Source organism: Astatotilapia calliptera, chromosome 11 (genome assembly GCF_900246225.1).
Source record: "Astatotilapia calliptera chromosome 11, fAstCal1.2, whole genome shotgun sequence".
Classification (NCBI taxonomy): Eukaryota; Metazoa; Chordata; class Actinopteri; order Cichliformes; family Cichlidae; genus Astatotilapia; species Astatotilapia calliptera.
In genome coordinates this window covers 10,864,090-10,888,534 of record NC_039312.1, presented here as the reverse complement: position 1 = coordinate 10,888,534, position 24,445 = coordinate 10,864,090, and the positions used below count along the sequence as shown (strand labels likewise).

The following is a 24,445-nucleotide window of genomic DNA, read 5'->3' as shown; positions in this document are numbered from 1 at the left end:
CACATCAATACAGTAATTTTCTGTAATCAAATCCAATCGAGGCTAAGTAGTGGAAATTATATTTTACTGTTTTGTTGTTGTTTTTTTCATACATACACATGCACATACATGTATATATAAAAATGGACTCATCCTGGATTGCTTTCTGATTAATAGATGGTGTTAAATGTAACTCTTTGAGAGCCAGTTCTTCATGGGAAAGCATAAAAATGGTATTGACCTACATTGCTTTCTGTATTTTCACACAGTATGCCTTTAGCTCTTCTTTCTCAGTGTGACTCAGTACCCATAATCCCTTTGTATAGGCTGGATTGATGTCCTACATCGTCCAGTCCTCTCTTTGTCACTGGATGGTTTGTGTGTGCAGGGTGCTATCAATGAGTAACCAAGGTAAACCAGAAAGACCATACGCCTCGCCGGATCTCACACTGTGTCATTGTCCTGCATTTGCCTTTTTTGTGTGATACAGGTTGAAATGTTACAGGCTTTTCATATGCAGCAGCTTATCATTCCAGGATACTGAAATATGAGGGAAAACCTTTATTAAACATGTGAAATCAAGCAGTATAAACTCATTCCAGTGTGGATCAGTGCAGGTGGAACACAGAAGGTAAAATCCCAATTTACTCTGTCAAAGTGCCAGCCTTATTGCTTTAATGTCACTTTCAGAACTTCATCTTAATATCCCATTAGGACTAATGAGGAATACATCCTTTCCCCCTGCAGCAAAAGTCCTGTTTCTGTGGGAACCAGCTGATAGCAAGTAGACTTTGCCCTGAAGGAAACTGAAGCTACAGGAAGAGCAGCCGAGCGTGGTCTCAGTCGTCACAGCAGAGGTAAGGCATATTTTAATAGCTTCGCTGGAGTTGTACGGATTGATTTCTGTGAACAGACCTGAGTCAAACAGCAGCTGGACACTTTTTTATAGACTTTAAAACTGTTGTCATCTTGTCAGAACTTGGATTTAATGTTCCAAACTTTCAGCCCGCGTAAGCCAACAAAAACAAAGTCCACTTCGTACCTTAGAAAACACAGTTTTAGGCTTTGTTTTGTTCCAGTTTGGAGAGATGAGCTGAAAAAGACGAAAAGTCAAAATGTGATTTTTATCTAGCAAATGATTTATTGCTGCCACGAGTGCAAAAGCCATTACTAATTACAGATATTACAGGAAGTGGAAATTGTTATTCATTAAACCATAATGAATAGACGGATGTGCACAGGGAGCGGCTGTTTCTGTCAAACTGCTATGTGTAGTCACTGCTTTACTGCAGTTGTACATCATGCAGCATTGATCTTTGAGCAGCTGGTTATGACTTCATTTCTTTCATGATTAATGCAGAACTAGGGAACTTGGGGGGGGATTTATTATTCCCTTGTGTTCACTATACATATATACATTTTAAAAAATCCTTGCATTTATTGTCTGTCTGTGGATGACAACTAAATTTCCTCTGAGATCAATTAAATGCAATCTATTTGGCCATTAAATATACATACACTGAAAATAGATTAAGTTTTAGGGCCATTTTTATGGATGCCAGTCATGGAGGGCCTTGTATTTGTGTGATGCATGGTTTCATAATCACCCATTTGACATAGCCCCGTGTGCCAATTTAACATCACTGATGAAAGCACTGACACTGTCCAGAGGAATGTCTTTGTGACCTTAACTACCTTGTCTGTCTAATAATTCTCTTTACCTTGGCAGTTTTGTGTCTGATAAAATTTGCTGACTTTTGGGCAAATGGACCACACTTATGACAACAGAAACGGTGGATATCCTCAGCCCCCTCCGTACAGCCCCGGGGACCATGGACAGAGTTCGTATACTGGGATGAGCTATGACGTTAGTAGCAATTCACAATCATTTTTGTTAGCCTCAAAGGGGAAAAAAAATTAAATTAAGCAGTGAGAGAAACCATTTTGCACATTGATTTTAGGGTTTAATATGCCGCTATCGTAAAGAATGAGCCCAAATCCAACACACAACTAGCCTTTGATCATGCTATCGTTGGGATGTGTAATTAAATGTGTGCTTACACATTTAATTACACATGGATTATTGGTTTAATTCCATGAAGTTACTTCAAAATGAACACTAAAGCCTCTAATCACATCATTCTGCCTTTTTTATGATTTGCAAGAAAAAAGTTTTGAATCTAAACTTCGGGTGTTGTCTGAATGATCCAGGTGGAGAAGGGCAGCGTTGCAGTGGTCTCCCCTCCTGGAACCTATGATAACATGGTCCATCCTGTGGGCCCGGGAGCAGGTGGAGACAACCAGCAATGTGACCAATCTCCACCCGTCTACTCTCCCGGCTTAGAGGATAGCGCCTTCAGTGACGCTGCCATACGGAGAGGTGAGGGTCGAAGGAAGTAGATCAATAAAGAGAGGGAGAAACAGGAGGCGAGAGAAATGAGCGTTTCTGTTTGCGTGGTCAGAGCCGAACGAGGATCAGCAATATTTACTCCCCTCATTTGCTTTGCAGTGTTTTCTTGAAAATTGATTTGGAATTGAAAATTGTTCTGTGATCTCTGCTCGCAGCCTGTCGCAGCTCTTCACCTCCCACACAACACAAATCATTTTTAATGAGAGGCAGGAATGCAAGTTTGGTGAAAACAGTCATTTTTGGCAACAGCGTGCAGCCTTACCTGCCTCAATGCTTCACTCTGACAGATTGTTGTTGTCGCATGTCTTTCTCCTGTCTGTCTCACCTCTCTGTGTTTCTGCATCTGTTTTTCTTTTTTTCTGAACAGGTTTTATAAGGAAAGTCTACTTGACCTTGATGATTCAGCTGCTAGTGACTGTGGGGATCATCTGCGCTTTTCTTTACTGGTGAGACACAATCACACGAGGCCATTCTTGTTCCAAAGAGAAAAGAAGAAATGTCCTTTATTGTAATCTGCTGGCTTTTAATTGTGTCATCGCCCACCAACACGAGGCAGAACAAGTGCATAAAGTCGTCCCTGCACAAATTTAAACATGCACTGGGGCCCTTCTCAAATCACCATAGTGAGGTGAAACAAGGTGGTATATAGTCCGCCTAATGTTTGTGCTTGCAGTAGTTTGAAAGCTCCCTGTGTTTGGTATAATGGATGTGGTGGAAGACTGCAACAGTCATTTCTTTTCATAAATTGTATTCAGCTCCCATGTGCACAATGCACTGCTCTCTGTTAATATTTAATAAAATCATTCCACTGCTTCTATCAGATAAATGGCAGCTCTATTAAACACTTCTCTCTTTCTCCCTTCCCTTTTCTTATCACCCCCCCCCCCCCCCCCCCCAAAAAACAACAAAAAAAAAAAAAAAAAACAGGGACACACTTAGGAAATGGGCATGGAACAACTACTGGTTCACCTACACCATGATGTAAGTTGTTCAAAAACGTTCTCTTAGATTTTCTGGATTTCGTGTTTGGAGAAAGGGCTTCATGTGAGTCCACGGAAGTAAATCACAAGCTCATCTTAATATAAATAATGCGCTCAGTGAATCCATAATGTTTCTCCTATTATATGCTAATGCCGGTAAACTCTGTGTCGTGTGTGAAACAGGGCGGTGGTACTCGTCCTCATTGTGGCCCTGTCATGCTGTGACAGTCTCCGGCGTCGAGTCCCCCTCAATTTTATTGCCCTGGGCCTGTTTGTGAGTAGAGGCAGTACCAGCCAGGCATCAAATTAAACCACCACCACACCTGCTCTATTTCACAGTTTTTTTTTTGTCATGTATTTACTTTCCATTTGTCTCCCCCTTTCCTTCCCCTCTCTCCCTCCCTCTCCCTGCCTGTGTGCCTTTCTCCCTGTCTTCCTCAGACTGTTGCAGAGGGCCTGATGCTTGCATCTGTGGCGGCGTGAGTGTTTGTTTACAAAGATGAGTCCCCACCTGATGCAGACTCATTTGCACAATAATAATCCTATTTGATCCATATCTGATAGCGTGTTCGATGCCAGCAATGAAGCCATCATGCCAGATAAGATGTTATCAGCGCTGGTTTACCAAATTAAAAGGCACATGGGATCACATTCTCTGATTTTTTTTCAGCTGAAGATAAATCTGAGCACATCACAAATAGTTCAAAACCAATTTCTCTGTATTTCTCGGTGCCTGTGTAAACACGAGTTACCCTTTTTTCCCCTCCATCTTTCTGACGGTTCTTTTTTAGCAGCACGTCACTCTGTCAGAAAAAGGCATCAGATGAGACCTGACTATCAATAATGCATTAAAATTACCATATTTATAGGATATTGCTATAACTGAAGCTATAGCTGATAGGAAATGCATGCAGGCAATACATTATTCAATACTTGTCCAGTGGGGTGGGGTTGGGGGGGGGTCCAGTGCTCAAAGTTAAATGCATATTTCGAGAAAAAAAAATTCTTATAAGAAAATAATACTTCCCTTTAGGATAGACCAAACCCCGCTGCTCATCCACCCCAAGATAGACATGATTCAGCTCTTACTGCACTGTTTGATATTTCTGTCTGCAGGTATTTTAATGCTGAAGCGGTCATGTGGGCTGTTGGGGCAACAGCATTTGTGTCCCTTTCCCTGAGCCTGTTCGCCATGCAGTCAAAGGTAAGATCTGTCACACACTCTGAGCTCAGTTTGCACTGCAGCCAAAAGTGAAACACGGCGCCTTAACTATACAGTCAATGGTAAATGTCCATACACTCAGCTGTGTTTCCTGTGCAGTCAGAGGGAACGTGTAAAGCTCAGCTGCTGGACAGGTTTTCACCTGCAGAGTTTTCAAAGTCAGATGAGTTTGCTGTCCTGGCAAAACTAAGATTGCTGCTGAGATCAGTGTATTTGTAAGTTGGGTTAATTCCCTGCATCCAGAGGGTTAAGCCCCCATGAGGCTGAGATAACTCTCGCCATATAGAATTCTTTATATAAGTCAGCCCTCGTCCTTTTCAGTCTGCCTCCTTTCATGAATTGTGAAAAAAAAAGCTTTTTATCAAGCAAAACTTCTCAACTTTGTGATTGAAACCCTAAAAAAATGACCAAAAACTTCCCCTAAAATTCTATAATAAGCATCCCAACGAATCCCAAATAAGTCTCGCTCGCTGAGGATTTTTTATTCTTTATTTGATCATGCTCATCTTCTTCTGAGATGCCGCTCTCAAAATATATATAATAGCTTGTGCTTGTGCACATGGCATTTAAAAGTTTCATTACAACTTGCAGCGTTTTATTAGCTGGAGCAAGTTAGGAGACCTTTTGAGAATCACTTCATTGATAGCTCGGCATGCTTCTTCAATAAACGCCTCATGTTCTGAACAAAAGCAATCACACAGCCAGTGGGGAAGATGTCAGCCACATTCAGATTGCATTTAGAGCCTCTTTTAATTGCTGCTAAATGGTGGTTGGCATTTCACACACTTTGCCACTTATTGTATCTGAAGGAGCTGGAGACATTTATATTTTCGCTCACAGTGGATGGAACAAGCAAGCAGCTGTCTGATAATCATACTAAGAATATATCTGGTGCTTAATTCTCTCTGCTCGTTATTAATCAGCGGGAGGAAGGTACGCAGGTCAGGTTTAAATAGCTGACATATAGAGGGAAGCGTACCCCTAAGCCCGTAATATAGTTTTATGGGCTGAGTGAGCGTCCGCAAACACTTGTAGTTTATTTTTTATGACTTCGCTTTCATCTTGCCATTTCCAGCACCTCTTGCTCTGCAGTTCACAATGTTCACAGAGCTTTTTAATCTCTGTCACTGTGATGCATTGACACTGCGTCTGCAGCCCATAGCTCCTCAGGTGATCAGTGCTAGTGATTCTCCTGTAGCAACTGCCATCTTTTTTTTTTATGCCAGTGTGGAAAAAATAAATAAAGGCCATGCAGGCGAAAAGGCCACCTTCAATCCCCCTGCTCAGTGCCTGTTGATTATTTATCCTCACTTGTTATAACCAGAACTGTCTTGATTTTCTTGAGTCTCGACTGCAATCTGTAGCTATCACAGAGCACAGCTGCAATGAGAACAGCCTTCAGTGTCCTGGATTTTACGAGAATGATGAGTACAAATGAGAGATGTTGGGGCTTGTCACATTAACTGTCTTTCTCATTTCCTATCCCTCCTTTGCGGCATCAGTGGGACTTCACCACAGCAAGTGGGTGCCTGTGGGTGCTTATCTGGACCCTCTTTTCATTCGCCCTCCTCTGTGCAATCCTCCGATCACAGGTAAATTAAAGAGCTTCTTTGTTAACCAGTGTGTTTGCAGTGGGAACAGGTTTTAAATGAATTGCTGACAGACCGGATGTACAGCCTCAGAGTCTTTGGCCCTAGAAAGCACAGGCCCGTGTGCTGAGCAGACTATACAGCAGAGAGCGTAAACTCAAACCTCTTAGGATTTAAATGTACACTGGCGTTCACTGTGTTGGCTGTTAGTGTTGCCAGCGGGTATAAATAAGCATTCTGCAGATTTTAGGTTGTAGTTGGACTCTGACTGCCTGTAAACCAAACAAAACAGCCAGAATGACCAAAAAAAAAAAGTTTCTGGCTTAATTACTACCTACAGCAAACAAGCAGCACAGCACACTAGAATAAAAATGTTTTGTTTTAAATTTGTGTTACTGAATGCCTCTCCTGAGTGTGTGTGATTCTTTTGCAGTATGTTTACATCGTATATGCCTGCCTGGGAACACTGCTGTTTTCTTTAGTAAGTACACTTTGGTAACCGCAGCACTTTTTTTCTTTTTGCTATGAAAAACAGAATTAAAATCCCCAATGGAAATAAAACGAAACCACCATCAAAGAGGGCTTATTGTCAAGTGAGTGTATATGATGCAACACGCGATCCCAGGGCGAAGCAGCCTGATACCAGTTGTTAGTGAAAAGAGAGCGACTTTGATGCCCCTGTGCCCTTTAATTTCAATTATGCACCACTTAACAGTAGTGGGCTTCCTTTTCACAGCCACCTCTCTGTGTGCCTTTGGCATTCGCAGCAAATGTTGTGACCCATCTCGTCAGCCGGTGGAACAAACTGCAGCTGCACACAGAGCTGAACAGGCTGTCAGCAGCAAGTCACAACTTATTTTCAGCTGCACAAGTCTGACTCCCGGATTATTTGTGTGGCCTGTTTATCTGCACCGTCCCATCTCTCAGAAATAGTTAATAGTGCCTGCGCTTGCTCGCAGACCAGTTCGCGTTCTCGATTCACAGATCAGTGCTGAAGCATCTCATTTTCTGTCCATCTCTCCGCAGTACTTGGTGTTTGACACTCAGATGATCCTGGGTGGAAAACACAGGAAGTATCAAGTCTCTCCCGAGGAGTACATCTTTGCTGCGCTCAACCTCTATTTGGACGTCGTCACCCTGTTCCTCTTCTTGCTGCAGCTCATCGGCCTCTGCCGCTGACACTTAAACTCCATGGCAGGATTTCCCCTTAAGATACTCTTCTTGCACACATGCAATCAATTCGTTGAGTTTGGTAAACACAGACAGCCAGTCTCCCAGACATGGCTTAAGCCCCCCAAAGCAAAAACACTGAAGATCTCCACAGAAAAACTTTTTTTGGTCCAAGTCTAGGCTTAAGCCATGTCTGGGAAACTGAGCCCATGATTCATATTGAATACGTCTCCAGACATCTGTCAGTATATTCAAGTTTGCCTATGATTGTCATGTGTTACGCACTGCAGTCTGCTTTATGGATGTTTACTTGTTTATTTTTTTTTCCTTTAGGAGTTCAGATTTACATACTGCCCTGTTGCAATTCTTACATAGAACTACATATACTGAATATTTGTTTCTAAAAATTACTCTTTAACTCACAAACTAGTCACTTAGGTACTTGTTAAATCAAAGATTATATAAAAGTGTTTAATTTTGAATGAAAACCCAATAAAAGAATTGGTCAGTGTTATGAAAATAAAACCATCTGCAATATTTCTTTGTCATAAATGACTATTACAAATGAGACAACCGCAAAGTAAAACTCAACACATAGTTTATTGGCATCACACATCAAACACTTTTCATATAAAGAGGGAATGTATCAAGTATAAACTATGAAAGTGCAAATAGCATTTCAAGGATTAGTTGCTTTACAATAGAAAATCTCAATGAGTTACAAAATGTTATATACCTTTTTTAATTTTTTTTAATAAATCACCTGAACATATGAGGTGACAGTATAAAGTGTGCCCGTTACATGCACAGCATACTACTAAAGAAAAAGGGCAACGCATGTTATCTCCTCTGATAAAAGCACTTCCATTAACCAAGTCCGACAAAGTTAGTTCCATTAACCATATGGCACCCAGACACTTATCAAAGCAATCACTATCTTTAGACTTAATGTTGCTCTATACATCTGCAAGGGGACAGAGAGAGAGAGAAAAAGGTCATTTACTTCAGCCAGACATCAGTCTGTACAAGAACATAATCACGTCTTAAAGGTAAGACACTGACTAGTGTGTTTTAGTTCACATGGGTTACTCACAATCCATTATTTAAATGAATTATCTTTATTCCAAATAAATACCTACTTTATAACTTTCCTCACACACAAGCGATACAGAACAGTAGGTTAACCTATTCTGAAATCAGCGCAGTGATTTTTAGATGCTAAACCCCGGGAACCACTTCAGTGTAGGGCAAGAAGCCTTACTGCACAAACCCAGAGAAATAAAACCTTTCTTCAAAATATCTGGGAATAAGATTTTTTCTTTAAAGTGTGACTTCGTCGTTACAACGTATTTCACCAAATCGCTAAAAAAAGAAAAGAAAAAAGAGTCAGTGTCATCTATTAACATATCACCACAAGAGCCAACAAAAAAGCCTCTTGCTACAAACATTTCTGATGAGCACGTCTGAACACTATCAACGGCAATGTGAGAGAAACGACTTTAAGGTAACAGGTGTTTCTGTTTTTGTTTACACTGTCATTTTTTTAAAAATTAGCACTCAGAAAAAAAAAGTGTGAAAAAAGGAAAAAGTGAATCATGGTGATTTACACAAAGGCACTGTGTGTCTCAACTCCAGAGAGAGAACCGTTTCAAAGACATGGACTTCCCATGAGGATGAGATGCTGTACACATTCATGATTTTTAATTTTTTTCCCCCCATGCATTACCCTGCAGTCCGGAAAATCTGCAAAGATCTGAAAGGCTTTGCTTATTACTTTTAAAACAGGACCCAGAGATAAATTACAGTGACTTGGGCGTGAGTAATTAATTTACCAGAGTCTGAATACGACTGCCTGATTTCAATGGCCTTCCCTGCGGCGTATGAAGCAGGCTTCTCACTGTCTACTTAGTCTGTCGCGCTCCACGTTCGGCTGCAATACTCAAAACATTAATTTAAGACAAGCTACAATGGAATTCAGAACATGCTGTGACAAAGGTGCAAACTGAATCACGAGCACTCCCTCTGGGCCCGTCAGCATTCGTTGTTTTTTGATTCAGCCTGTGTTGGGGAGTAATAACCACTGTCAAGTCCATTTTGAAATGTTTTTGAGGAGGCCAACTACTTTTCAGTTGAATAATTAATCAAAATTTTGCCAATGTGAATATTTTACATAAAGTACAAATCCATTAGGGCCTGAAGCCTCAGTTCTACACGGCTCACGGCAGCTTTTAGCCAGTGACATTTTCAGAGTATCAATCAGCTGCAATCTCAAAGAAAATTATGGCTCAACACTTTCACATTAAAGTTTAGCTGAGTGGTTGAGATTGTAAAAAGCAGGCACAATTTGCTTTAGAGAATCCACTTGGTGACTGCAAACTGTGCTTTTGCTAGCCAGTGTTTGGCACCCATGAAGTAGGCAGAATTGGACAGGAGTGAGAACCATCTCAGCCGGCTTTGTTTCGATTGAATATTGGAGCAAACTGTTAATCTGCTCACTAAGTACAGCTGAATACATCAGACCTGATCCAGACTGATACAGTAGGCTTTTAGTCCAGTGGAAAATAACTATGTAGGTTAAAGTTTCTAAAGCTCCTAAGTCTCTAAATCTGATATTTAAAAAACAAAAACAAAAAACGCTACTTATTTGTATTTTTACTAGTACAAGACTTGTTTTATAAGTCACCCTTGAAACTGGTAACTAACTGTGATCTCTTCTATTTAGTACTTTCTTTGCAGAAGGCTGACAATACAGTAAACACATCTTGTTGCACTTAAATCTGAATCTGTGTCTTCCCCACTTTCTGGTCAAGTATGACACATTCCCCACTCTGTTTACATTCCACCTGAATAGCTAGCACAGACGTTCCTCCTCTTTATTCATTTTGCAATCTGTAGTGGTTTTTGGCCTTCCTTAAAAGCTCTTTGCCATCTCAGAGAGATCATACCAAGTGCACTTGATCTTCCCACTCAGATGAGCTGGTGCTTGGCAGCTGATCAGACACAGAGTCACATCGCGGAGTGTCGACGTGGCACACCTTTGAGCCTCTGCGCTCGGCATGGCCTCCGCTTGCGTCATGGGCTCCCATGTAAGGTAGCGGCATGGTGTCCAGCCCCACTAGATCTAACTGGGTCGGTCTCTCAGCGACAGTGCACTCCTTCTCCTCCATCTCACTCAGCCTCTGAGAGCAGAACCCCACATCTGCCATCACCTCCTGAGGCTTCCTGTTTTCAGGGAAGACGACCACCCCGACATTGTCATCGTCTTCTCCTTCGCCCCTATGGAGTGAACCCGGGACTGAGTCGCTGTCACAGGAGGTTGGGGGTACCAGAGTGATACCTTGAGGATTCATGTCATGAAACCAAGCCATGATATTGCCCAGCAGGTTAGCGTTTGCTGCTAATGCAGAGGATGAGGATGGGTCGTGGCTGCCACATGTGGTTGAGTCTGTTGTGTCGGTGGAAGAGAAGAGGCCTGTTGAAGAGCTGCTGCAACCAGGAGCCACTGGTATGGGCACAGAAGCACCGTATGCCCGATGATGACTGTCACCGTGCTGTACAGGGATAGCAACACCGGTGGCAGCAGAGTACTGGCTGCTGATGTTGCCAAGTTTCACCAAGTTATCTCCCAACTCCAGCAGTTCTGAGCTGCTTAGAGAAGCTCTGGGGGGGACCTCGATGCCTGGAGCACTTTGCTCAAGCCTCGAAGGCAGGGAGGTGCCAATAGCGCCGAGTGAGGCTTCGTTGGCAAGTACTTCATGACTGGACACACTCCCGACCATCCCTGAGTCCTGGAGTGACAGCTGAATAGCCAGAAGAATGTTGGGGTCATCGTCATCCAGCGAACCCAGACCCTGCAAGAATAAAAGGATCCAGTGTCGTAGAGCATCAGCAGTTTTCAAACTTAACTTTAAGTATAACCTGCAGCACCTATTGTTAAAAAAGTTAACAGTAGCAGCAGATGGAGATAGTGACAAGGCAAGGAAAATAGCAGCTGCTGCAGTTTTGACACTTTGACACACAAACCTGAAAGCAAAGACAGTTTTTCTTTATAGCTGCTTTGTTGCAGTCAGCTCACAGTGGGTTTTAAGGTTTTACATTTTCAAAACTATCATTACCACTCACTCTGTGTTTATATATAAAGTCCCAGCACACAACATCGCTGCATCACTCAGTATGTTTCAAGTCATTCATGCCCCAACCCCAGTCCAAAAAAAAAAAGAAAAAGAAAACCCCGTAGGTTTCAGTTTCAAATATTACTCTTTTATTAACTGAACATTTGGTGAACTAGTGAATATGAAACCGCTAAGAATCAAGACGACATTAATAATTCACAGTACTAAGACAAAAATGCCTTCAGGAATAATTTCAACTACATTACCGTTTGAGCTCGAGATAAATGTTTACTCACCATCATAGGACCTTGTCTGCGTCCACTTCCAGCATCCTGTGTGTCTTTATAGGAAAAAAAGGAACAAAGAAAAAGTCAAACCTGGTTATTGAACTAAATCAATGCAGGATAAATCAATTTACTCAGTTTAATCTACTGCTAAGTATTCAATTTAGTAACATCATCTTGAGTTTAGTCAACACACTGATGAAGGACCAGCAACCCGTCACAACCCCAGGAACTGCATTAACTGTATCTGTATCTGTGAGCAATTCCTCTTTGCTCACAAAACAAAACCTATTAGCTACCCTCCAGTTTTATCTATTGTTTTCAGTCCATACAGCCTAGATAAAAGTACCACGATGATGGAGAAACACAAAAGATTAGAAATGCTTACTGAATTCAAGCAAGTGTCATTTTTCCAGAAGCTCTATTTTGGAAAAACTAATTAGTAAAAATCAATATTTCTAAACAAATAATGTAACTGAATCATTGCAGTGCACCTGTGCTTGTTTAGGTACCGGTGGATACTAAGACTCTTCTCCACTTGACACAATACTGCCAGGGAAGCATCTGACTGGATCTTAATATTTTTGGCGCATTAACCATGACTCCAACAACATGAAAAAATAAACTGATCTGGAACAGATTGTAAGGCCTGAATTCACCGAAGAGCTTTGAAACGTTACCATTTAATTGTCTGTTTAAACAGACAGTTCTTTAAAGTTAGACATTCTTAATCCACACAGAGCTAGAGCCTTAACTTGAGTGCAAGAAAATGAGGCTTGAGGTAAGGAGGATGATGATAAGGTGCAAATGACAGGGGAGAGAAAGCAGTAGTGAAGGACGAGAAAGAGATAACGAAAACATCAGCCACTGTATTCAAGATGGTGGGGCTTCGCAAACCTGCACCTGCACTTATGCAATTCTGATGGATTCATTCAAAGTTAATAAGACTGTGCCTTTAAAACAAATTATAAAGCAACAGAAATGTGTGTTTAATAGTAACAGAGACTTTAATACTTTCTTTGGCATTTCTTCTACACCCAAGTAATTTAACTGTAACTTGTCTACAGCGTTTTTCACTTCTTTGTAACATCACAATTCAAACATGGAAACAAACATCATGAGTCATGCTTCTATTCAACTCATCCTTTGAATTACATGCGTCACTAATAAAAGAAACAAAAATCAAAGTTCATCACAATGTGATTTCCTGAGAACAAATCAAGAAAATCTAGCTCTCATTTAATCTCATTCTATACTTTCAAACCACACCATCACTAAGATGAACTTCAATAGGTCTTTTCTGCAGTCTCTAGTTCTCAGTTTATTAATGTCCTACCAGAACAGTTTCAGATTAGAATAATTCTTATAACTCTCATTTCTAGAACTGACTTCTATAAAACTTCCTATCACATGTACACAGTACTTCCCTATATCTATCTTTAAATAGTTTTCTACTCAAAAGATCATTCCACCTTAAATGCTTTGTATCAGCCATTACAAATTGCACTTTGACCCATTCCATCCATCTGCTGGGTTTTTGTTTTTTCCATGCTGCAGTCAGTGTGCCATTCCAGGATGTATACCAATTGGACTGATAACAAATGTAGGCCTGATCTTAATTAATCACACTTTTAATGAATATAAAAATATTCTTTTCACTAAGTGTTTCACAGTCACACTGCACTATTAGAAAAATGTATCCATGATTAGAAACAGAGAAGGTCTCATTTTTTCCCAAGAATATAGAATAGAATTTTGACGTTCTTTTTTAATTAAGATGCAGTTTTGATCTATTATTCTGATCTATTATTCTCTAAGCAATTTTTTTGCTGAGAGCCTGAAGCAGCTGTGATTATAAGAGATGACCAATTTAAGTTAATTTAGCTGAACAGTCGATCAAATCTACCTGAGGGCCATCGAACCCTGCTTTAATGAAAGAAATACAACTCAAGGGAACTTTCTAAACTTTACAAGAAAACTTCTTTTATCTTTTATACACAAACAATCAAAATCTTTTGTAAACATTGCAAACCTTGAGGTGTCTAAATCTGCGCACTGTCTGTGCACCAGATAGTTGTTATAGTCTCAGGCGTTTGGACCCAATCTAAAAATCAGGCCAACTAGAACCCAGAGATTTTGCATTCAGATGGATCACACGATAAATTCACGTGGTAACTTAAGCTATGCAAATAACAAGCTGTGACAAGGGAGAAAAACTGAATATCACGATGTGAAATAGCCATCACAGGATAAAACCCTGTATAAAGTAAAGTACCTAAAGTGCTGTCGCTGAGGTCGTCAGGGTCAGGTGTGTTGCTACGGAGACTGGACATGTCGCCTCGCCGCCTCTGCCTATGCCGCCGTCTGTACTGGAACTCTGCGTACTCCTTAAAATATAAGAACAATCATTACTATAAAAATGCAATGAAGGAGATTTTTACAAGGAAACTGATTCTAGCAGGTTTGAGTTAATAACTCTGTGTGTGTGTGTGTGTGTGTGTGTGTGTGGGGGGGGGGGGGGGGGGGGGGGGGGGGGTTGAGGGGACTATATGCAGGTCTTTGATTCATTCACTAACTGAAACCACTTACCTTCCCTTTAAACCGACCTTCTTGATTAGCTATGTCTTACAAACACAAGACGAACATTATGTGGGTGTGCCTCTACACTCATGAGAAAATATCTGATAAGCAGGGTGTAGAGCAGTCTGATGCCTGAACCTTTGGTTAAGAGGGATTATTTGCACATCAGCTGACCTCACTACTTGAAACTTTGGTCAGATTAGCATGGAAAAAAACGTGGCAAAGGAAAATAGTTCCTGTTTATCCCAGCACACAGGTCTTATTTTGAGGTCATATGGAGTTTATGCTTTTCTGGTTGGCAGCTACTTTGACTGCACAGAAAGATGGGTGGTCTTAACAGTTTGGCTCATTGGTGTGTAGCTCTTCAAAGGGAAAAGCAGTGAATTTGTCTGTTATCTAAATCAACTCAAGCTAACATTTTTGAAATGGAATTCCTGTAAAGTCAAAGTCATAGATTTAAAACTGTGAGATGGCACTCATCCGTAGTCAAGTGCCAAACGAATGAAAACTCCAGTGCTGTTATCCCTCTTAAAGTACTGATAAATGCATGACCGCTCTTCATGAAAAAGGCTACATACACCAAATCAACATATCGGTACCTCTGCACTCTTTATTCAATCATCTCAACTGCCAAACTCACTGAGTAACATGCAAATATCATCAAAAGCAAAAGCTCTTTCATGCTTCCACCGTGCTAAATATAACCCACTATGAAGTGATGCAGGTTTTATAAGAAGCATGGAGGAGACATATGGAAGTGTGTGAGGCAGTGTCATCTGGCTTTGTTACTATGGGGTTACCAACTACTGACAGTGACTGAGAAAGAAGCTTTTAACCAGCAGGCAAAAAACAACAACAAATAAAAGCTTGGTGTTCAGCATCTGCCATCAGTATCTACTGTATGTCTATATTAGTATGTTCCAAGCTAAATTTAATCGTTTTTGCAACATAAATACTTGCATCAGCTGGCCTATGTATTATAATCATTAATGTTATTGCACAGTATCGATGCATATTAAAGATAGAGATAATTAGTAGTTAGCAAAATCAATGCATGCAGGGATCTCCAGCTTGTTAAGAATGTCAACCAATGAGAGACAAGATAAGTATCACGGCATGTGGCACCTGACTTCCTACAAAATAATGGCACATTTTAGAAGAAGCAAAATGCTAAATAGAAAAACAAGAGCCGCTGTACGTAGTTTTGTTATCATGTCAGAAGACAAGTTACTGTTTTAGATCTGTTGGCTTAGTTTCTTGGCTGATTTGAATAATAATAATATTTTCTGTGGTGCTTTCCTGACAACAGATCTTTTTTAGCACACATATTTTGACTAGTCATTGTAAATGAAGTGCAAATGTATAAATGTGTTTACATTCCATTTACGAAGGGTCCTACTGTACTGGATGCCGCTAAGTGACTTACAGGGCTTACTGGTATATTTAATGTAACTGAGTCATCTTTAATTCATTTTGTGCTTTATTTACTGATACAAGTCAAAACATCCCCCCTTAAAATGTCTATTGGCCATTGCCAGCTTTGAAATGTTATAGGATTTGCACAGAAACCCCAGAGGCTTATTTTGGTGTGAGATTTGAATTTTCAGATAGAAGCTACACGAGCCTAAGCCAAAAGAGTGATGGCGCTCTTAAGCTGAGCAAATTCTTCGGAAAAAAGAACTGTATGTTTAAGAACTGCCACAGTCTAGAAAAATCAATAACAGACCTGTAGTAGTATCTGCAATGTACTGACATATGCACCATTACCAAGTGCATACATCACGCTGGGCAGAAAAAGAAGACAGGTCAGTAATCAAACCATTATGTGGTCGACACTTTTATGACTCTAAGTGTTAACTACAAACACCTGTTACTAATGTGTAATGATCAGGCGCAACCTACTTAGGTGTTCGCCAGCATACTGTGCTTTTAATCATTCCTGACGGTTGCACAGGGAACACTGAACCATCTGGCTTGCTCCAGTGTGTTAAATAACATGCCGATCTCTGGGTCACCAGAAACGTTAAAATGATTTAAATATACATACTGACTTTATTAAAAGATGTCATATGACACTGTATAATTAATTACACAACATAATTATATCTAATTATGATTTATATTTCTGCAATAAATAAAGTAATTTCTTGAAACAATAAGTACTCTCTATTAGCAGAAATAAGTGTCATTACAAATAACAGGCACTTGCTGAAAGGGCACTGATTAAATTAATATTATGTATAATATATGTTTTACAAATATGTAATACTGTACTATACTGTATAGGGCAAACATCACGGCATCAATAACACTGACAGTTCATGATATTAAAAATTCCACATTAACAAAATTAAACTTCCAATGGCATGCTGAAATCTGGGAGTGGCTCCACTATTACATTCAAGAACAGTAACGACAGGGAGAAAACAAAAAACAAACAAACCTTTGTTATCCAAAAATAATTTGTGACCAAGAGAGGAAGTCTGTGCCTTTGAGAAAAATTAACATTTTAGGATTAACATGTCTTTTTCTTCCTAATTTGTACCAGTAAGTTTAATAATGAGTCCAAATGTGGTTTCAAAGCACTTCAGAGCACACAGCAACAACCTGAACAAGCCAGAAGCCGGTTTTGTTTAGAAACAGTGGCACCAATTATGACATGTGGGTGTGAGTGTAAAGGGCAGCTGCAAGTAAACCTGGACCAATACAATTATCTGGCTACATTTGTTAGCTTTAAGTGAATTAATTTTCGCTAAAACAAATGGGAATCACCAACTCTTACTATGTACCTCTAATCTGTTTAAATAACCCAATCATCTGACAAGGAAAAACCCATCATTGGCTAAACCACTCAGTACACAAAAAGACAAATGCATTTTGTTCAAGTTTACAGTCCAACCAATCAGCTTTTACCTCAGGTGATGCAAAGCCTAAATACTCCCAGTCCCACGTTCCACCAGCAAAACTGCCAAAGACAGAAATTAATGGCAAACTTGTGATAGCTGAAATCACACAGGAATTGGCTCTCAAAATAAAATAAAAAAAGAAGTAAAATGTTTTATTTTAACAAAGTTAGGTACTGGTCTGTATGCTACCTTCGCCTTGGGGCTTCAGGTGAGTCATTAGGGGCCACTCCCCTGGCTACTGAGGCCAAAAACTCTTGCCTCTTCTGTTGTACCAGACAAGCCGCACGGATGATCTTGTGGCGTGGTGTTCGTAGATAAGGCCTGTTAACCTTTTGTGCCAAGTCCTCAGTCACCATCTCCAAGTCCGTCTGGGGGCAGAAAGACAGGTGACTTAGCAATCACAGTGTACAAATGCAGGATTTGAAGTTTCAATTTAACAAATGTACTTGTGGGGCAGCTGTTTATGTATCTACTTAAAAAAAAAACTATTACTTTTACAGGTGTTTAAGGAATTGTAAGACCTATGGGAGCCGTGCCGATTCATTCTCCAGCATCTGAAAGGCCACATTATAAAAACTAGCAGGAAAGTACATCCTGTATCTATATGGGTGATCATAAATTATACAGCACTAGATGTTTAACTAAAAGCTGAGATGTGCAGATATAACTGGGGAAGATTGTGAGAATCATGCAGTAGAAAGCTTTAGTCTCACATATCTAATGGCCTAGACCACTGTGAACATTTGTCTTTCCTCTCACTAAGTAAGCCTGAAACCTGCATAAGCTCGTAGATCTCTTTCTTTGTGCTTTTGGGCTCCAGAAAGAACCCATAAGGATAAGAGCACTTGAGGATGCGGCGAGTCTTTAGTAGTTCTAGGACTGCATCTTCAATGAATGTAGTGTCAGGTGGGCCTCCTTCCCCTGGGAAAGAGAAGGCGGGAGAGTCAGATAACAAACATGAATATGGGATATGCTTTTGTACAGGACACTCATTACTCTGCCTCAATTACTTCACTTTGCTTTTGAGCCGATTAGTATTACATGACAAGAAATCCTGAAACAAAGCATATGAAAGAACTCCTTGACTGTACTAAAGCACATGAAGAGACTGCACTTTTAAGTTATAACTGAGGTGTCTAGTATGATGGGAAGTCTGGGCCAAGAACACTGCTGGCCTTTGATGAATAGTGACTTATAATTCACTTTTTAACAGCTACTGAGATTTAAAAAAAAAAAAAAATTGGAACCTAAGGGAAAATCATTTTCTTCTCATTTGAATAAATCTTTTCACTAAATGTGTAAATTAGCAATCCAGACATGCTGAATAGAAGACAAATTTATATCTGAAATAGAATTTTTATCTGCATCTCAGATTCTGAACTGCGTCAGAAAACACAATAGTGATGGCCAAAACTGATTATTGGAGACTCAAAGCTGTCGGCAGTCGTATTATGTAGGATAAACTGTGCAAACTTTCAGTTAAGCCAAACTCATGAAGACCGACTTGGAACCTTTTCCATTTCTGCCAGCTGACAGCCACCGCCACTATGTGAGCTAACTCCACTGCAATCAGAATCTACTGCTTTACCTGATGTACATCAGCATCACTCAGCTAACTAGTCAGGCAGAAACTCCCTTTACTGACATGGTTTTGAAAAAGTCAAGTTAAAATGTTATCTTTCTTGTAACCTCACACTACTGAATGCTTAAACTGAATGCTGTTGTTAAAATAATATTAAAACACCTCAGTTTTCTATCCCTTCTCCTCTACTTCCAAAAGCTCAATATTAAAGAACTGAATTAGGATTGGGATAATAAAGGTTGACGCCGTTACGGCAGACTGCATACTCACTTCCACTTAGTGCTCGACTAAGCTGCTCCATCTTCTCTTTGGCTGTTTTTAATAGACGCTGCTCTAGCTAATGGGAGAAAAACAGAAATTTTACTCAATAACAAAAATGATCTTGAGGTTCCTGCTAAACCAAGCAATAGAGAGAATGCCACGTGAGACCAAATAAATTAACAACAGATTTATTTGTGATGAACAGAATGCAAATATACCGTATGTTAGTTATGTTAAAGTTAGAGCACTGGAGAGTATCCAAACTATGGGTCATGCACCAGTTTTACACAAATGCTCACTGTCTGCATTCATTGCATAACAGCTGCAAATGCAACATCACTGGAAGACAAAGTCTGGTCTGTTTACCTGATAGCTGTGCTCGTGGTTCTTGAAGCGTGTGTAGTAGTGCATAAAGCGGTCGAGTTCCTGAAAGCTCTTGTGTTTTTTCTCAGCCTGCAAAACAGTGATGAGACACCAGCCACAGTCAATCTCCTGAGCATGGTGTTTCTTCTCACAGAGAAAGCCGAAATACTTTAACTGTAAGGAGCAAAAGTAAGTCCACCAAATGATACTATTTATGTGTGAGTAGAGAGTACACGAGAGACTGGTCAGTAACCCTCTGGCAACCAAATGCAAACAAGTGCAACATTGTTTACCTCTTTGCAAGCAGTTTCACTTAGTACCAGCAAGCAAACCCTTCCAACGAGTTGCCAGCCAGTCAGAGAATATACATCTTTCAATAGTAACGACTGGTTACCAGGAGGTCAGTGACTCTTGACGTACATGACTGTGGTTTTAGCAAATGATTTCACAGTAACTGCTATTAACCTCGAGCAACCATTGGCAACAAGCAGGAAATATTTTTCCCTAGCAACCAGCAGTTGCCAGGTAGTTTCCAACTGGTGTCAAGGCCTACATTACTATATACCTGTGTGTTATATACTTCAGCTGCTCAACTACTGATCGTGTAGGAGTTTGCAGACAGACAGAGACTTGGTGTATTACAGTAAGACTGGGTTGTGCAGCAAAATATATTTATCAACTCTGCACAGAAAATCTGTAAATAATTAACTATTCCATCATGCGATTCAAGGAAAATTCCACCAATTTTATGTATTGCCATTCTCCAGGCCTTGGAGAGTACTACTGCAGATGAGTAAACAGTTATATCATTTCTTCTCTGGTTCCACAGGGACTTGCACAAAATCTGATAAATTGCTATAAGTAATGTCACTTAGGTCAATGTCTGAGTTTGAGAAAACAGAACCAGAAAGCAAGCTTACTACAGCTCTGTAGACGGTTGCTCGTTTTAAATTTAGCTGAGGAGCTTGAAGGCTATATTACTGGCTACTAGGACAAGTGGAAGCACATTCTGGTTAATGTATGCATGGCTTGAATCAGAGGAAGAATTAGTGAACTTAAAACAGACACGAGTTTATAATGCACCAAGCTTTCTGCTTTTTTGTTGTGAGTCTGATAATGGTGTAGGAGTACGATGACAAGTTGCTAAAAGAGTCATGACGTTTAGGAATAAAATACAATATGAAACAACCCCAGCCCCGCTCCTTTAGGACATTCACTCTACATCATCATAACAGAGGGCTCCCCCAGTAACAACTGCCATCACTCAGCTCTGGTCCCCTGTTGTTACATTATACCACTGTTGAGTCATATTTTACAAAGTGTTCGGTTAACTGGGCCGAAAGCGTTTAAAATATGAAAACACAGAGAATGTAATAATATCGTGTTAACATCTAGAGTGTATGCATGTACCTCTTCAGTCATCTCCTTTGACTGCTCCTCCACCTGCTGGATGACCTCATAGCGAGTGCAGCGATAGTAGCCCCCTGTAGATGAGCTATGCTTTTTCCATTCCTCCAGACAGATCCAGCAGAAATCGTACTTACACTACAGGGAGAGAGAACAGCTCTGGTCAGCTGTCACATCAAAAAATGGAAAGCCAATTACTAATGCTACTCCTGCTTTACTGGGGTAATTTACATTTAATGACAAAATGAAAAAGACACATTTTTTTATAATTGCTGTCAGAGAAAAACAATTATCCTGGTATATGAAATGACAGCCAAAACGATACCTTTCCCCATCTACAGACATGTTTTCATTAATATACCCATCCAAAGGTGAGAATATCAGACTGACCCAACATCAGAGCTCAGTTGATGTGCTGTAACCTCTTTGAGTTATCAAGCACAGATCTACCAGGACAGCAAGGCACTTTTTTTTTCAAAAACACATCTTTGTAAAAATCATAACTGAATTATAATTAAGGGTCAAGGACTTCTAAGGCTCATTAAACTAATGTAATCACCTGTATCCATTTTATCTCTTTTGTCTTCTCATCCATTTGTTTTTCTACAGTGTACAAGTAGCAGGTGTTTGAACAGAGTCGTGAATCCTTGTAGCCTGCTGCCACTAGAAGGCACTCAGACTGCATTTGAGAGCAGCAAGTCCCGATGGAGAAAGAACAACAAAACACAGCAAAACACTACAGCCTCTCCAATCTGGAGCCTATTTGGGTATAAGTGATTTCTCCATGCTACAAGCACTTCTGTGGGTGACAGGTTAGCTGGAGTATCACAAAACCTTAAGGCTGAGGCATCAGTTGTCCTGGAAACTCTCTGCTTATATGACACATCAGAAAAATCAATACAAAATCAAGGAGAGTGAGGGGACATGAATGGGTGGATGGAGAGACACAAAAAGACATGTGAAAGAGAATCCTGAGACAAGAAAAAAGTGTGAAGCCACACCAGAGAGAAGGAAATGGCAGCAAAAAGACAAAAGGTTCCTTAGCAACACTGAGTCCCGTGTTTCCAGGCAACAGGGGTAAAGACGTTTCTTACCAGGTAATAACAGGTCAAGAGGCTGAGCCCTCTGTGGCCTCTCAGCTTGTGAAAGCCACTCCATTCACCCAAAACTAATGTCCATCTCTAGTCAGCCTATTTAACCAGTGCAAACAGTGACAGGGGTGTCAGAGAGACAAAAAGATCTTTGCTGTATGACTGCACTGCCTCCCCTACAGCAACAGTGGTAGTAACAGAGACAAAGTCAAGCAACATGACTATGTCTGATTGCTGGTCTCACTCTCTCCCTTGACCATCCATCCATCCTCTTCCACTTATCCAGGTCCAGGTCACAGGGACAGCAGTCTAAGCAGAGATGCCCAGACCTCCATCTCCCCAGATACCTCCAGCTCATCTGGTAGGATACCAAGACATTCCCAAGCCAGCTGAGCCGAGAGACATAATCTCTCTTTCAGACCCTGGTTTTACCCTGGGGCTTCCTCCCAGTTGCACATGCCTGAAACACCTCAGGAGATGTCCGGGAGGCATTCTAGTTAGATGCCCACCTCAAATGGCTTCCTTTTAATGTGGAGAAGTAGCAGCTCTACTTTGATATTTTCCCGATTGACCAAGCTCTTCAAATTATCTTTAAAAGAAAGCCCAGATGACCCTTGGAGGAAGCTGATTTTCATCACTTAAATCTATAATATAATTCTCTTTTACTTCCTACAGCTATGCAAACCTTTTTTTGTAATTTCACCCAATTTAACCCTGTATTATTTACACTGGTGGACCAATACAGAAGCTATCTGCTAACATGTAAACATGACAGCATGCATTCATACTGTAATTACACATACATTTCACAACATCAACAGGTACCTTAGTTGCCCCTTTGCTATGCACACTGCATTTCCTTTAAAAAGGTGTTAAGTGAGAACAGAACAGTATAAAACAGAGCTATTCTAATAGTCTGATCTGACAGAACTCAGAAAGTTGTAGTCATCTGCTAGACAGATCATGTAATACCATTGTGTATAAATACTACAGCTTGTCTTGAGCGTGGTGTAAGAAAGAGAAAGGCTTGTGGAGAATCAGGAGTAAAAATGGCTCATTCTAGTGTTTAAAGAGCCATCTGTACAACTAAAAATGAGATTTTGACATTTATACACATACTGTGTGCAAATAAACTTTATCTCCCACCTGACAGTTTGTTTGCACTGAGAACAGTACTTTGCATAAAAGCCTTGAGTTATTATATCATTGCACTGTATGATAAAATACTGTGTCAATTTGTAAATGCTTCTTGGTAAAAAAATATATATATGAAAGAATATGCCAATGAATAACTGTTGGCTACATAAAATATAATTAACTGATCAAAAAAAAAAAAAAGCTAAATGGAGCTTTGCTGTACCACTTTATGGACCTCCAAAACCCACACTTGCTCTAGATAACTTTACTGAAATTTGATAAATAAGGTAGTTACACATAATTAATTCTAATTATTTCTATGAGATGCCAAAATCTCCATTTTGCACTATTTTTTTTTTAAATTTTTATGTGCAGTATGTCAAAGAAGATGATTCTGAAGTCCATTTAAAACATAAACAGAAGTATACCGTGTTCATTGCACACATGTTGCTCATTTAAACTTCTTAGGTTTGTTTTCTCCAACAGAAAACGACTGATTCATATATCTTTCTAGAACAACCAGATAAACTGATCACCTGATTACTGTCTAGGTAAGAAAAATATGAGAGGCCTGACTGCCTACCTTGGCGCACTGCATGTGATTGCAGCCCTCGTTTTTCTGTATAGGAGACTTACAGTTGGCGCAGGGTTTGGAGTTACTGAGCAACCATAAGCAGTTGGCTGCATCCTCATAAGCTTCGCTCACACCAGCCACTTCAACATGGAGGAGGGGGAGGTAAACAGAACAAATAAAGGCATAATGAGACAGAATGAGAATGGCTATTACCAGAGCATCAAAACAGACCAATGCACTGAGTGGGAAATCGTCCTGCCTGATTAATGTATATTGCTAATATATTTTGCTAACATCTCCCAAGATGCTCATGCACCCACCTACACACACACAAAGAGAATAATTGGCTATTATCAAAGCACCTTTGATGTGCTGCTGAAATGCCAAGATAAAACAGAATCTGGGGGAAATCAAAGTGGAAGATAGTTCCGAAACCAAATAATTGCTTTATCTTCCGACTGTCACATCAACCAAGTGGCACTCAAGAGCAGCTGGGGTATCTTAAATCATCTATTAGATTGCCCAGAGTCCAATTAATGTTTCTAAACACCACAAACTTTTAGTGAGCGGGTTGCTCGTCTTAATTAATAATTTATCATCGACGTGGTGGATTTTAATTGGCCTAATGCTAAATAGTTTGTAATTACTGTGGTTGAGTTCCAGGCAATTTAACTCCAAATCAGTCACTTTTGTGCACCCTGAAAAATCTGGGCAAATAAAGACACTGGCTAATAAACTTCTTTATGATCCGTAACCTCCAGGTAACAACACAATTCTACTCTGTGGTTTAGGGCTGGG

At 40.2% G+C, this 24,445-nt stretch overlaps 2 protein-coding genes across 4 annotated transcripts in view; one reads left to right on the top strand and one right to left on the bottom strand.

Annotated features, from left to right (window-relative positions):
- The first annotated feature begins 550 nt into the window (after window positions 1-550).
- LOC113032823 (protein lifeguard 1) lies at window positions 551-7,873 on the top strand. Its single transcript, XM_026185964.1, has 12 exons — window positions 551-610; window positions 727-836; window positions 1,709-1,846; window positions 2,191-2,359; window positions 2,757-2,835; window positions 3,317-3,370; window positions 3,553-3,643; window positions 3,811-3,848; window positions 4,486-4,573; window positions 6,094-6,183; window positions 6,614-6,661; window positions 7,207-7,873. Exons 3-12 carry the CDS (start codon window positions 1,745-1,747, stop codon window positions 7,357-7,359), a joined length of 912 nt encoding a protein of 303 aa, XP_026041749.1. The 5' UTR covers window positions 551-610; window positions 727-836; window positions 1,709-1,744; the 3' UTR covers window positions 7,360-7,873.
- Window positions 7,874-7,931: 58 nt separating this feature from the next.
- The window catches only part of LOC113032822 (ankyrin repeat and IBR domain-containing protein 1), a 35,686-nt gene continuing 19,172 nt past the window's right edge, over window positions 7,932-24,445 (bottom strand). For all 3 annotated transcript variants that reach the window (XM_026185961.1, XM_026185962.1, XM_026185963.1), the window contains exons 11-20: window positions 23,657-23,787; window positions 20,849-20,983; window positions 19,442-19,528; window positions 19,085-19,151; window positions 18,008-18,153; window positions 17,422-17,600; window positions 17,240-17,291; window positions 14,022-14,133; window positions 11,759-11,802; window positions 7,932-11,201 (exon numbers count right to left, since the gene is read on the bottom strand). In XM_026185961.1, coding sequence (XP_026041746.1) covers window positions 10,290-11,201; window positions 11,759-11,802; window positions 14,022-14,133; window positions 17,240-17,291; window positions 17,422-17,600; window positions 18,008-18,153; window positions 19,085-19,151; window positions 19,442-19,528; window positions 20,849-20,983; window positions 23,657-23,787 — 1,865 coding nt within the window. In that variant the 3' untranslated portion in view covers window positions 7,932-10,289. The remainder of the gene's footprint in view (window positions 11,202-11,758; window positions 11,803-14,021; window positions 14,134-17,239; window positions 17,292-17,421; window positions 17,601-18,007; window positions 18,154-19,084; window positions 19,152-19,441; window positions 19,529-20,848; window positions 20,984-23,656; window positions 23,788-24,445) is intronic.

Excerpts from the sequence above, each read along its gene's own strand:
- LOC113032823 (XM_026185964.1), top strand. The coding sequence starts at position 1,745 with ATGGACCACACTTATGACAACAGAAACGGTGGATATCCTCAGCCCCCT. Across the intron at positions 4,574-6,093 it reads TGTTCGCCATGCAGTCAAAG|TGGGACTTCACCACAGCAAG; the intron begins GTAAGATCTGTC and ends TTGCGGCATCAG. Across the intron at positions 6,662-7,206 it reads GAACACTGCTGTTTTCTTTA|TACTTGGTGTTTGACACTCA; the intron begins GTAAGTACACTT and ends ATCTCTCCGCAG.